Source organism: Coffea eugenioides, chromosome 8, assembly GCF_003713205.1.
Source record: "Coffea eugenioides isolate CCC68of chromosome 8, Ceug_1.0, whole genome shotgun sequence".
Lineage (NCBI taxonomy): Eukaryota > Viridiplantae > Streptophyta > Magnoliopsida > Gentianales > Rubiaceae > Coffea > Coffea eugenioides.
The window spans coordinates 20002153-20016090 of NC_040042.1; the positions used below are offsets into that span (position 1 = coordinate 20002153).

Genomic DNA, 13938 nt, shown 5'->3' on the forward strand with positions numbered 1-13938 from the left:
GGGGTAACATAACTGTTTATGTTATCAGCACCAATCATATACAAAAAAAATATCATTGAATAATCAGCTAATTAACAGCATACTTAAACATCACTAAAAGTTACTGAGCATGAGATAAGCCTAGTTACAAGTAATTAGAAGTACATACTAATAAGATAAAGTTGTCTTTAGTAAATGAAAACTGCAGTAAGTGCATTAGAACATGTAGTAAAACTGCTATTGTTGCTGATATTTCCGGAATATAGGGTTATAATTATATTAATGGAAAGAGATGTAGTGATAAGTAGATATTTTACGTGTTTTAAGTGTGCTTTATTAGTTAGTTTTGGTGTGTTTTAACTACTTTTATAGCTAATTAAATAGGTTTCTAGTGAAAATATATATTTTATGGTTTAAGCGGTAAAAATGCATTTCTATAAACTCAAAGGTGCCCAAAGATGAGATTTTTCTTCAAATGTGGAATATATCTAGCACCAATGAGCATCCTAATGGTACTGTCATGCATTTTAATTTGAACTGTTATCAACAACTTTACAGACAGCATTCTTGGCAGTTAAAACAGCTCCACCTTCACTTGATTCATATGTTAAAAACTAATCCCTAATAGGCACATGATACGAACAATCGAATCTAAAAGCTACTCATTGTTTGACCTTAAATTATTTTCACTTGCTAAGATAATAGTTTCATATGGCCATTCGAGATTAATGGTATAGCTCATTTGAAAAAAAAAAAAAAGAAAAAGAATAGTTCCATCACCCTCATCAGCCACAATACTAGCCTCAGCAGTTTCTCAAATCACTTTTCTCTTTATGCTTTTCTTTCTTCTTCAATTTAATGCATTTAGAGATTAAATGGTGCTTTTTGCAACAATATTTGCACACCGAATTTTTATGCGTGGAACTACCCCGAAAAAACAAGGCATCTGTTTGACTCTCTCTAGTTTTCCCAATAATATCCTTCTTAATATGTTTTTTAGATTAAGGATAAACCTAATTTCTGTGTAAGAAACACAGAAATTAAATCTTTACCATAAAGCATTGTTTCTCTAAAATGCTTAAATGACTAGGGTAGAGACCACAACAATAACAGAGCTTAATCCTCATCCATAATTGTAATGTCTATATTTGCCAAATTTATAATAATGAAATCAAATTTATTAAGATGCAAAATTATAAAAATTATAGAGAAAAAAAGATTAGACATATGAAACATATATAAACTTTGCTTAAAGTAGAGCCAATTCACCGTCGTCTTCTTCATGTACAAAAGCTCCAAAAAATCTTACTAGTCTTTGGTTATCTTTTCTTAAGTAACTTCACACAAAACCCCATGTACAAAAGCTCCAATATATCGCACAAGTCTCTGGTTGTCTTTTCTTGAGCAACTTCATGCAAAACCTCATCAGAGAGGGGTTAGAATAATTACCGAGAGAGTCTTATTATCCTTTCTTCGAATTGCTCATCTGTAATTGTTTCTATATTTTTCTCCTTTTTGAGCAGCACTACTTCCACTCTGTCTTGGATGAGAAAGCGCGCTTTCATCTTAAACTGCCACAAACCAAAATTGACACTTTGTTTAAATTTTTCAATAGAGGTTGTCATTATTGTCACAACGATTGTCAAAAAACTTAGCTCGGGATAACTGTTCTAATAACAATTTGTTAGGATTCGGCCACAGGTAATTCGGAAAAGTTGATTTGACAATCCACAAAAGTAATAACGAAGGCTGTATAAAATGTGGAGAAAAATAATAAAAGACAATGATACAAAGATTTATGTGGTTTGGTCAATTAGACTTACATCCAAGGGAGGAGGTGAGCAAATTCCACTATGACGAAGAAGAACACAAAGATTAGAACAAACTTCCTAGTCTCCCAAAACATGAAAGAGACAATGCAAAAGTGAAACTCAAATTTAGGCAAAAGGAAAAGTGTATGGCCAAAGCAACAAACTCAACTATAAACGGGTAATAGACGAATGCAAAACCTAACAAACAAACGCAACTATAAAGAGGGTAATATAACCCTCGTTTATAGTTTCACCGGCGATTTGGTTCTTTCTATATTGGCTTAAGTCCATTTGTCAAGTCACATCTAATGGGGTGTTAATGAACTAAATATCCTGCCTCAATATTTTAAGAATTTCCAATAACATTAATAAGATCTCGAACTATTCCACTCATGGTCAATTAATTTTGAGATAAAAACTCAAATTCTTTATCACACATAGTTTTAGACCAATGGCACCTCCGGTTGCTACTAGTAACCAGTAACCACATGGTGCAATAGATGGCTTCCAATAACATTAATAAGCTCTTGAACTGTTCCACTAATGGCCAATTGATTTTGACACTGAGCACCGGTTGCTACTAGTAACCATATGGTGCAATAAATGGCTCAAATGGGGCAGATACTGAAATACTAATTACCCCAAAAAAATAAAACCCTAATATAGAGTTATTGCTATAGAGTTAAGCAACTATTTGTGTTTCCTGTACAAACTTTCATCTTTTTTTTTTTTGGTCAAATTGAACTATTACTACACTTACCACTACCTATAAGTGACGGATCCTTTGAATCAAGAAAATTGATGAGAACTGAACTATCATCATATCAACAAGTGCAATATACACTCATTGGATTTAGAGAAGCCAATATTAGTGTAAGTGATGGAGATAAGGGTCGAACCTGACCTCCACCCACAAAGAACTTTTAACAGTTTTAAGGCCCATTGGTTTTTTTACAAACTTTCCTTTGTCAGATCTATAAAAATACTGAGTATTACAACTTGGCTCCAAAAAAACAGTATCTCGACAGATGAAATTCACATTCTCCGAATTTTTATTTTTCTATATTTCCTTTATAATTTTGGAGAGACTCCTGACATAATAGATAGTTGACGAGTTTTTAGTTTATTATTCACTGAAGTCATCATATTTCCAATTGAGAATGTTATACCATTATCACACAAAATTTTAAGCTACAATTCGTGAGGACGTCATTTCCATTTTGGAAAAGTAAAAAGAAGCAGATAATCGAGTCAAAGGTCAAATTGGAAACATATGGTGAATTGTCTTAATCCAAGAACACTTACATTCGATGTATATGGTAACATGGTTGAACAGATTATTCATGAGCTTATGAAGGCACCCCAACAAAGCACGAAAGCAAAAAAAAAAAAAAAAAAACTTGTGGTTCAGATAAACAAAAACTCTAAACAGGAAAACCACAATATACTTCATCGTTAGTGATTAAAAACAACACAAAACAGGATTTACAAAAAGTTCTCCTGACTAAAATGCATTATGTGACTTAAGTCCCAAATATTTTCTTTTGTCCTTTTTTCTTGGAGTTTCAAATGAGAATAGTCCTACTATCAGGAAGCATTTTGAGCACGATTCTATGAGCATATTTATCATTTCGGCTTGAAAAAAGCAAGGAAGCGAATGAACCCAGTCAAAATGATAAAGATATTTTGGTGCACGCATATATGATATTTTATCATACAACAACTGAATGAAAAGTAACTGATACAACCATTACACAGCAATAAGCAACAAATAGTTGAAGATAAGCGTATTAGGTCTTCTCTTTTGTTTTCTCGTTTTTGGAGCTGAACCGTTGATCAGATTTGCTGAACTAGTCCAAGAGGGGAGAGAGATATCCACATGAAACATGCATGACAATCTAATGAGAAATCTCACATGAAACACGCATAATGATCTATTTGCTGTTGATTTCCAGCGTCAACCCGGATTCCCCAAGCTTTTCTTGAAACAATTTTTCAAGTCGGTTGGCCATGGAAGGAGTTAGTACATTTACCCAGTCACCAACTTCTGCCTTCCTGAAAAAGGAACTATGCTTGGCTCTAAAAGCGGCTTTTATCTCCCCCTCCTTGTTACAGTCCAAATTCTTAAGATTTTCGAAGCTGCAGAGCATTGCTATCTCTTCAACCAAACCGGCTTCCTCTTCCTCAGCTGAAAATGGATATCCTAAAAAGTCAGCTATCTTCTTCACGGAGCTATTGATATCCTTTTTTAGATCCTCATACTTCAAAAACAACACTTTTTGAGGGTTTTTCAAGCTTGCATCCCAATATCCTAAACAATGGTCCCAGAATGGACCATACGGGTGTATGCCCTGACAAAACTGTTCAAAAGGTACATCAATAGACATCGATGGGCTTGAAATACGACCATTTTGCAGCAAGAATTGCAACACTGAAGTGAACACATCCAAAGGGTTTCGGCACAGGTAGATGATTCGACAATTGGAGCAATCCAAGATGCTGCTAGGAAGGAATTGATAAGGGAGGTGAGTAGCGAGGATTCGTGGGCAAGGCATAGAGTCTATATCGGGAATATTACCATCCTTGTACAGATATATCTCGAGAAAAGGGACGAGATAATGAGGGTTGGAGAAGAGCAAAGGGCTCTCATCGACTGAATGATTGTTGCGGTTAACAATACTGAAGGTGAGGGCTTTAAGCCATGTGGTTCCTGATTTCGGCATGGTGGCCAATATAATGTCAGAGTCAATGGCTTTGAAGTGCTTTTGAAAGGTTAATGTAGCTTGAAGTAAATTTGCATCAAACCAAACGCCTTGGTAATTAGCCACCAGGCCCCCTGCTACAGGTTTCTTTGGTTGCAACCTCTGGAAGATCTCTTCAAAGTGATCATCTTTTTGCTCCACTTCAGTTGAAGATGACATCTCCTGGATTACTTGAACGAAAATCTGTGTGTGTGTGTGTGTTTTTTTTTTGGATTGATATCAGCAAAGTTTGAGCCAATACTTATGTGCTGCACCATTAATGAAATGCTGAAGTTTATATAAAGATGATCAACTGTCCTTTAATATATTATCTAGACATCCAAGTTAGGACAGATCAACAGTCCAATATGTTATCCACTCATTCAAGTTGCGCTATAGTTTATGATATGTAAATAAATTATACAATGAAAGAGAGTAATGGAGTGATGATCCAATGAAAGTGATCGTTTTAGAATAAGATAATCCCCTGAGAATCATGTTGAGGGTGGTTTGAAACACAAGTTTTATTCATGAAATTTCAAAATTAAAATCGAGATACAAGTGAGCTGCTGGGATGCTGATTCAAATTTAGATGATATTATTCTTGGGAAGGACAGGTCAACTCAACTGTGAATTGTGTCATTCATACTGTTAAATGTAAATATAGCTACTAACTAACTCATATGTCTTGAATTTTCTATCTTATATTAGTATATTCTACCATTCACTAATCACATGTATTTACAACATTTACTAACTACCACAACCATTATATTTATCATATCTTACCATATCTATGTAAGCCACGTCATGTATTTGTAGACACACACAATTTTATCTAATTTAACATTCTCTTCATTTTCTCCTCTCTACTCGCCACTTTATCATTGTATTAGAGCTCCAACTTGGGGCCTGATTTATTACTTTTCTTTGTCTTTCATTCCATTATAAATTTTGATCTAATACAACAATCATCTCGGTGCCTCTCACAGCCAATTAGCACCAAGACATCATTCAATCAAGCACTACGTCATTACTGGGCCAATGCTTTATCGTAATTGTATCTAATCCTGATTCCGATGTCTCGCATCCTACCTCAATTGTTTTAGATGCCAAGCTTTCTTAAAGGCCGCAAACTACGGTGAGTCAACATAGGGAAGCGTGTCTAGCCCACTCAAGAAAAGGAAGAATCTTCTAATAAATATACTGATAGACGGGAAGAATGGGATCTCTTGGCTAATCAATACTTCTACTCCCTCCATTAGTACCTTTTCCATAGTTTTGACAGTGCAAAAGAAGTTTGGAATTTTTTGATAGAAAGGTATACAACAACCGATTTAGCTCATCAGTATCAATTTGCCATTAAAATACAATAGCTCGTCAAGAGTCAGGTCGGTCCAATGACTCCTTCCACTCTCAAATGAATAATCTTTGGGAACAGTAGTTGGCTGTCTCTGAGCCTGAATGGCGATGCCTTGAAGATGCTAATTTTTTTTTTTTTTTTTATCAAATATAGAGACAATATGAGATTAGTTCAATTTCTAATGGATTTACATGATGACTATGAACCTATGCGAGCAAATTTTTTACACCATCATCCTTTGTCTACATTTTGATTAGTTTTAGATGAATTGATCTAAGAAGAAATTCGTCTTCATAGCATGAATTCTAAAACTACTGAAATTGTTATGGCATCCATTTCAAAAGCACAAGCACAACAATTTAAAGGAGAAAAATCTCAAAAATTAAAGAACCAGTGTAACTACTGCAAATTTTGGGGATACAGAATAGATTAGTGCCACAAACGCCAAACAGCTTTAAGTCAAGATGGATACAAACTTGTGTCCACTAATTAATGGTTAAAAGTCCCACTGAATTTCATGGTAAAATGCCAATTTGTGACCCATAATTAAGATTTTGTACCTTTCTTAGTACTAGTAATATGCCATGTGTTTTTTACCTTTCTTAGAACTAGTAATATGCCAAGTATTTTGCACGTGGATATATTCTTTGAAGATATAACATTTTTTATATGATAAACTTCTTTGCTAAATACTGATTGTTAATATTATATATTCTAAGAAACTATGACTAACAAAATTTGGAGAACCTCTTTACAAGATCTATGGAGGGATTCCAGAAGTATATTGAGGTAGAATAGCTGAAGAGTATGAAGCCGCTACAAGAACCAAGAATTAGTTGGTTTTGATTAGGAGAACATGGGTTTTCTGCTAATGGGTTGAGGATGTTTGCAGCAAGAAGATCAAGGTTCACAGAGTATAGAAATGGGCTGGTTCCACTCCAGAAAATTGCCCGGGAAACGTTGGTTTTGAGACTGAATTTGGGATCAGATATTAGAGACTGCCATGACTGACTACCACACATTTGAATCGACACAATGATTTTACTGGTAGTCTTGAAGGCAGGAATAATTTGATTTGGGATTTTGGGCAATTTAATTTTTTTATCCGTTACTTGGTTTGGCTCCGGCAAATTTGGGGATTCCATTGTAAATTGGATGCGAAAATCTGAATTTGGAGAAACAATTATGCCAGCAAATTAAAGAACGAAACAAAATTGTTAGGGAAGGGAAGACAATTGGAAAGTCTCAATGTCTTATTTAGTTATTACTTTATTATTTTCTCCTATTTCTTTTTTCCTTTCTAAATTTGTTTAGGGAAAATTTCCTATAAGGTCAAAGTAGAAGTTAACATTTACAAAGTAGGGCATAACTTAAGGAAAAATGAGAATTGGGTAGAGGGTATTGTTCAATAATAATAAAAATTATCATTTGCTTTTTAAAATTGCCAAAATTCCTAGGTTAAAAACAAATTAAGAAATAGATTAGTTACAAATCCAAGATAAATTTGAGATTTTATTAATTTGATAGCTTATAATATTAAAAAAGTGACTACTTACGGAATGAGAAAAATTGTCTAATCAATGACTTGTAACGATGACTGTCAATTGATGACAACAGCGAGTGTAAGAACGATTATGATGGTAGTGATAACAACGACAACGTTAAAGACTGCAACAAATGATGATGTGATGGTAACTCCTGACTTGGAATATAGCATTTAATTGAAGAACTAGTGAATTTGATCGTAAGGGTAAAAAAAAAAAAAAAAAAAAAGAGTGAGGGTTTTGAGAAAAGAAGAAAAAGGAAGAACTTTTAGGAGTGAAATAGACTTTAGCCCTTTTGTGTCCTTAGCAAGATTTTAGATAAAATTGTTGACTGACCTGAAAATTAACTCAGTCAAAGACTTGTTGGCTCAATAAAACCATCCTTAACTTGAAAATTGACATCATAGAGATGTTGTATATAAGTTTGAGAATTATTCTAAAACTACATCTAACTTATTATTTACATATGCACAATCATAATTATTGCACCCCCTACATTTAAACACTATTCCAAATTAATTATATTTTTTTAAAAAAAATTAACGCCTAATAGTACACTACTTCTCCAAATGATTGCTGACTGGCAATCGTTAGTCGCGCCATTAATTTAAACTTGTTAAATACTTAAATTGAAATACTCGTAGGAACGTCCTTCTCATGCTGCTGCATGCGGTCTCAAATTTCGGGAAAGATTTTGGACTTTCAATACTTAGAAAAAGTGGCACCCTCCAAATTCACTTTGGACTCGTCTTCTTTCACTACTCGTGTGGATAAATCTTTACATTTTGCAGAAAAATTAATCCGTACTTTCTGCTGCAACTGTAGTAAAATAGACAATAACTTAGCTAAATTTCCATCTTAAAAAATGTATGGTCGAATGTAAGATAAATGTTTAATTTTTTTTATATGCTTACATTTTGTATGAATGGCAATTACTAAATTTTGTCCATCAAAGTTTCTTAGAATATTAACAATCAAAATTTATCAAAAAAAATGTAGTATATAAAAAATGTTATATCATATTCACGTGCAAAGCACGTGACATATTACTAGTAAACTTTTTTTTTTTTATTTGAATCGTATCCCCATAAAAAATCAAGGCCGTGTTGTTGCTTTATTAGGATTGGAATTGTATCAGTTTCAAATCAAGGTGCCGTTGCATAGGATACAATCAAAATCCATCTACTGTTCTGATGGACAAGAGATGGCACGAATTTCAAAGATGAGTATTTTTGGTTCGTCTAAATAAGTGAAACAGACAACTGGAAACTTGTCAAGTGAGGTCTTAAGACAATGTATCACTGAAGCTGGCTACATTACGAGATCTGAACATATAATCAGGCTAAGTTGTTGTATCAGGCCTCAGACATCGAACTCTAGGTTGGACTTGATCTTTTTTTTTTTTTTTTCACAACTATAGATGTCCTATAACCTACTCTAACCTAATCTAAGGGAAGGGGGGAATGATCAACTAAGACCAGCCACATGTTGTGGCAATTTTTTTGTGGGAGGCGAGGGTTGAACCCCAGAACTCCAGCATCAACTAGGTTGGACTTGATCACAAGGATAAAATTGTGTCAAAGTTGTTTTTGGTAAACTTCTTGTGATCAATATGCTCTTTACACACACACCTATAAACTAACACCTAACACTTTTACGATTTATGTGTGATAAACCCAAATAGTTGATCATAAATATTCCATATCCAATTCCATAGTGGCGCAGCCAATTGGGTGCTGCGTGCTGAGACCATTATAAAGAAAAAATTATTTCATTAATGATAAAAATTACATTAAAAAATTTCAATAAACTGCGAAGTATTAAAAAGGATTAAGTTTCACTGAAAGCTCTAATGAATTGTATCACAAAAAGACTGCTAACCTTTCAACAAACACACATGCAAATGCATTATAGTGCTACAAGAACTTAATGTGTTCATTTATCAATGTGAAATATTATTGTGGCATTAATTAGCATCCTGAAATTAAACGAGATAATATCGATTAACCACAACTAGAAGCGGAAAAATCAAAAATTTCAGCGAAGAATTTTGTTTGTATACACAAAAGAAAACTGAGTCCAATATCTGCATTGAAGTGCAAAAGTTTCAGCCATATTTTTGGTTAATTTTATCACGGAAGTCATTGGCTGATATAGAATACTGAGGCAAAAGTATATGTTGGAAAAGAGGAACATAGAATTTTAAAGAGAAAGCAATTGATATCAATAGAGATACCAACACTGACCAGGATCCTTAAAACCAAACCAACACCGAAAACTAAGAGGCCTACAGACCTGACCTCATTGTTTCACGCCTTCTTCTCCTTCTCCAATTAAAATCAATGTGTTGGTAATTTATGAGCAATTTGCATAAATTATCTGGAAACAATTTGAAACTACTCAACTGGTCCCCCAAACTAATGTACGGTTTATAACCATTGTAATGTATGGACACAAATCTGCATTTGAAATCCTTTCAGCGATGAGTAAAATCTTGCTTTCTAGATTCTTGATGTAAAGAGAATATCCAGCCCGGAAGCTCTGTAGCCCCTTCAATTACTAAATGAAAAACATTGAACCATTTATTTTTCCATGTTCACTACTTTAACAATCCAGGGTTGGCAAGAAAAGTTGGTATAGGAAAGAGATTCTGAATATATCATTACTCTTAATCTCTTTGCATACAACAATATTCATTATCACATTTTTTTTTTATTTCGTCAATACTTTTTTTTTATTAAAAATTTTGGCAGAGTTTCCCCTTATAAATGAACGAAACTCCCTGTCAACAAACCTAATCTCATGAAAATATCCACATGACAGTTATTTAATACAAATTTTTAGCTAAGCTATAGTAATTTTCTACGAAAATTATATCACATTGATTATTAATTTATCAACATAGAATTGCATTGATAAAGATACTTTTGTTAAGAACCAGACAGTAAGGCCCCTGATCCATTTGATGAGCTTAGGGCATCTACAATGGTTTACACTCTTTAGAGTGTAATCCACATGCCATGTCAGTATTCCACTTTTTCCTCTTTTATTACACTTTCACTCATAATGGATTACACTCCACAAGGTGTAATAGTATGAGTCCACAATTAAATCAAATATTTATTTTAATAATGCATAACTCACATCCCATAAATAAATAAAGTAATTTTTAAAAATAATTTTGTTATTTTTAAAAAATAAAGTATTAAATTTCATTAAAATTTTTGCCTTTTGAATTTTTTATTTTTCTAAAAATAATATTATTAATTTCTAAGTTTGAACAATATATCTTTTTCTATCTATCAAAAATAATATATTGTTATTTTTTGAAAAATAATTATGCAGAACATTAAACAAATATGTGATACCTCAAATGCGATTATATCATAATAATCCATACTTAATTAATAATTCTTTATGTAATTAATTTGACCTCCATAACATAATATTACATAATTTAAATCAAATAAAATACAATTAATAACAAAATGAATACTAGTTTTCATTGTTATTGTCTCCGAATCGTTCCCAAATATGCTCGACCAAGTCTGATCGAAGTTGATGATGTACTTCTTAATCACGTAATTCCGTGTTCCTCTGACGGTAATATTGAAAATTTTTGGCCAAATCTTGAGTCACAGGAATCATTGGATCGTCATCGTCAGCATCCCCGTTTCTTATTGCATCTCTTTCATCTTTGACAATCATATTGTGCAATATGATGCATGTATACATTATATCTTTGAGTTTTGCTCTATACCAACATCGAGCAGGACCACGTACAATAGCCCAACGAGATTGGAGCACTCCAAATGCTCGCTCAACATCTTTTTGTGCAGCCTCCTGCATTTGCTTAAACTTGATCCTCTTTGGATCTCTAGGAGATGTGAAACTTTTAACAAATGTTGCCCATTCTGGATATATGTCATCTGATAGGTAATACCCTTTACTGTATTGGGTGCCATTTATCATAAATTGAACATCTGGAGCGTATCCTTGCAATACGTCGTTAAATAGTGGAGATTGATTGAGCACATTGATGTCATTGTTAGACCCCGCGATGCCAAAAAATGCATGCCATATCCATAAATCGGCTGATGCGACTACTTCTAGCATTATTGTGGGAGATCCTTGATCACCTCAAGTAAATTGACCTTTCCATGCCATGGGGCAATTCCTCCATTGCCAGTGCATGCAGTCAATGCTACCAATTATGCCAGGGAAGCCATGCCGCTCGGAATGCAAATTAAGTAAATGTTCAACATCATTAGCATTAGGCCTTCTCAAGTATTGTGCCTCATAAATATCAATCACACATCGGCAAAATTGTGAAAAACACTCGATTGCAGTGGTTTCACCCATTCTTATGTTCTCATCCAACTGATCAGCTGGTGCTCCATATGCTAACTGTCAGATAGCTGCCGTGATTTTTTGAAGAGGAGAAAGTCCCTTTTTGCCTGCTGCATCAACCCTCATTCGAAAAAACTCAGAGTAAGGGTTATTTGGAGAAAAGGATCCTGCTCCAACCTTACAAGTTGAGTGTTGGCCCTTGCTTAAGGGTTAATCCTAATTGGACTAATTTCACTTTATACCCTTAAACTTTTACCATTTTTTCACTTTGTATCTTAAATTTGTATTCTGGATACTTTGCACTTTAAACTCTTAATTTTAAAAAGTTTATAGCCTAAATCGTCAAGTTTATTTCATTTAGGTCCATTCAGTAACAATGTTCGGTGAATTTAAGATTCAGTCAATGGCACTTTACTCCTTCCATGGCCAACCAACTTGAAGATCTGATCTAAGAAAAGTCCGGTGAATCAGGGTTGACGATGGAATTCCATGGCAAATGTATCTCGTAAAGATGAGCACTAGACTGTTATGCATGTTTCATCTGGGCATTTCTCTCTGCCATCCCGCCACCTTTGGAAATTTAAGCTCAAAAGTTCTAACTGCAAAATTAAGAATATAAAACAAATGCCCTAATACAAATCAAGATTGAAGCTCCCAACCTCAAGATCACCCTCAAGATCTTTAAGTTATTGTTGCTTATTGCTGTGCGTTAGTATTCTTTACCTTTCATTAAATTTGATAGAAATGTTCTGTTTTACACCATGTTTACCATACACATCTGTGCACCTGTAACATTTCTAACATTTCTAGCTAACACATTACGGATAAGAGGCAGGGACAGCTACAATGTCGGTGGCTATTAACAGTCAACATTCGGCCAACAACACAAAAATTCAAAATATAATGTGTAGACGTACAAATTTGAAAAAACTAACACGCACTTTCTATTGTAGTTGTAATAAGTTAATACATGGTGCTACAAAATTGTACCAGTTATTTGGGAAGAATTTTAACTTATGGCAAAGTTTGTGGACCAATTGAGATTACTTGCATTGCCTTTTCCAAACTAAGGAATTGAGCAATTTAGAGTACAATAAAAAATTTCACTCCCACTTTGACTCGTTTAACTCTTTTTCTTACTTCTTCAAATGGAGATAATGATTTTCTCTTAGAATTGTGCTCAAACTTTTGTATGCTGGTAGTACTCTTCTCATTTTCGAAATTTTTTTTTTTAAAAAAAGGTATTAAGTCTTGTTGGGGGTTTCTAGTCTGGTGATATTTTTGTAAATTGTGTTTGAATTCTACGTAAATTGAAAAAGTCTAGAAGAAGTGGGGGCCACTATTCCTACACCAGAGAGAGGACCAATGAATAATGATTTAAAAAAAAAAAATCTAGCAAGGGATATTTTTGGGGTTTCCATACACATCTGTGCACGTGTAACATTTCTAGCTAACACATTATGGATAAGAGGCAGGGACAGCTACAATGTCGGTGGCTATTAACAGTCAACATTCGGCCAACAACACAAAAATTCAAAATATAATAATGTCTAGACGTACAAATTTGAAAAAACTAACATGTACTTTCTATTGTAGTTGTAATAAGTTAATACATGGTGCTACGAAATTGTACCAGTTATTTTGGAAGAGTTTTAACTTATGGCAAAGTTTGTGGACCAATTGAGATTACTTGCATTGCCTTTTCCAAACTAAGGAATTGAGCAATTTAGAGTGCAATAAAAAATTTCACTCCCACTTTGACTCGTTTAACTCTTTTTCTTACTTCTTCAAATGGAGATAATGATTTTCTCTTAGAATTGTGCTCAAACTTTTGTATGCTGGTAGTACTCTTCTCATTTTAGAAAAATTAAAAAAAAAAAAAAGGTATTAATTAGTCTTGTTGGGGGTTTCTAGTCTGGAGATGGTTTTGTAAATTGTGTTTGAATTCTACGTAAATTGAAAAAGTCTAGAAGAAGTGGGGGCCACTATTCCTACCCCAGAGAGAGGACCAATGAATAATGATTTTAAAAAAAAAATCTAGCAAGGGATATTTTTGGGGTTTCAACAGTCAAATACTCCCTCCGCCCCACTTTGATAGTTCTGTTTTCTTTTTTCACACAGTTTAAGAAAACGTAGTTAATTTTGTTGGA

The 13938-nt window shown here is 33.8% G+C and overlaps 1 protein-coding gene and 1 pseudogene across 1 annotated transcript; both read right to left on the bottom strand.

The window, feature by feature from the left end:
- Positions 1-3404: 3404 nt before the first annotated feature.
- LOC113781532 (cytosolic sulfotransferase 14-like) lies at positions 3405-4567 on the bottom strand. Its single transcript, XM_027327488.1, has one exon. The coding sequence runs from the start codon at positions 4511-4513 to the stop codon at positions 3725-3727; it is 789 nt and encodes a 262-aa protein (XP_027183289.1). The 5' UTR covers positions 4514-4567; the 3' UTR covers positions 3405-3724.
- A 6366-nt stretch (positions 4568-10933) lies between these two features.
- On the bottom strand, positions 10934-12566 carry LOC113780378 (annotated as a pseudogene).
- Positions 12567-13938: the final 1372 nt, after the last annotated feature.

Excerpts from the sequence above, each read along its gene's own strand:
- LOC113781532 (XM_027327488.1), bottom strand. The coding sequence starts at position 4,513 with ATGCCGAAATCAGGAACCACATGGCTTAAAGCCCTCACCTTCAGTATT.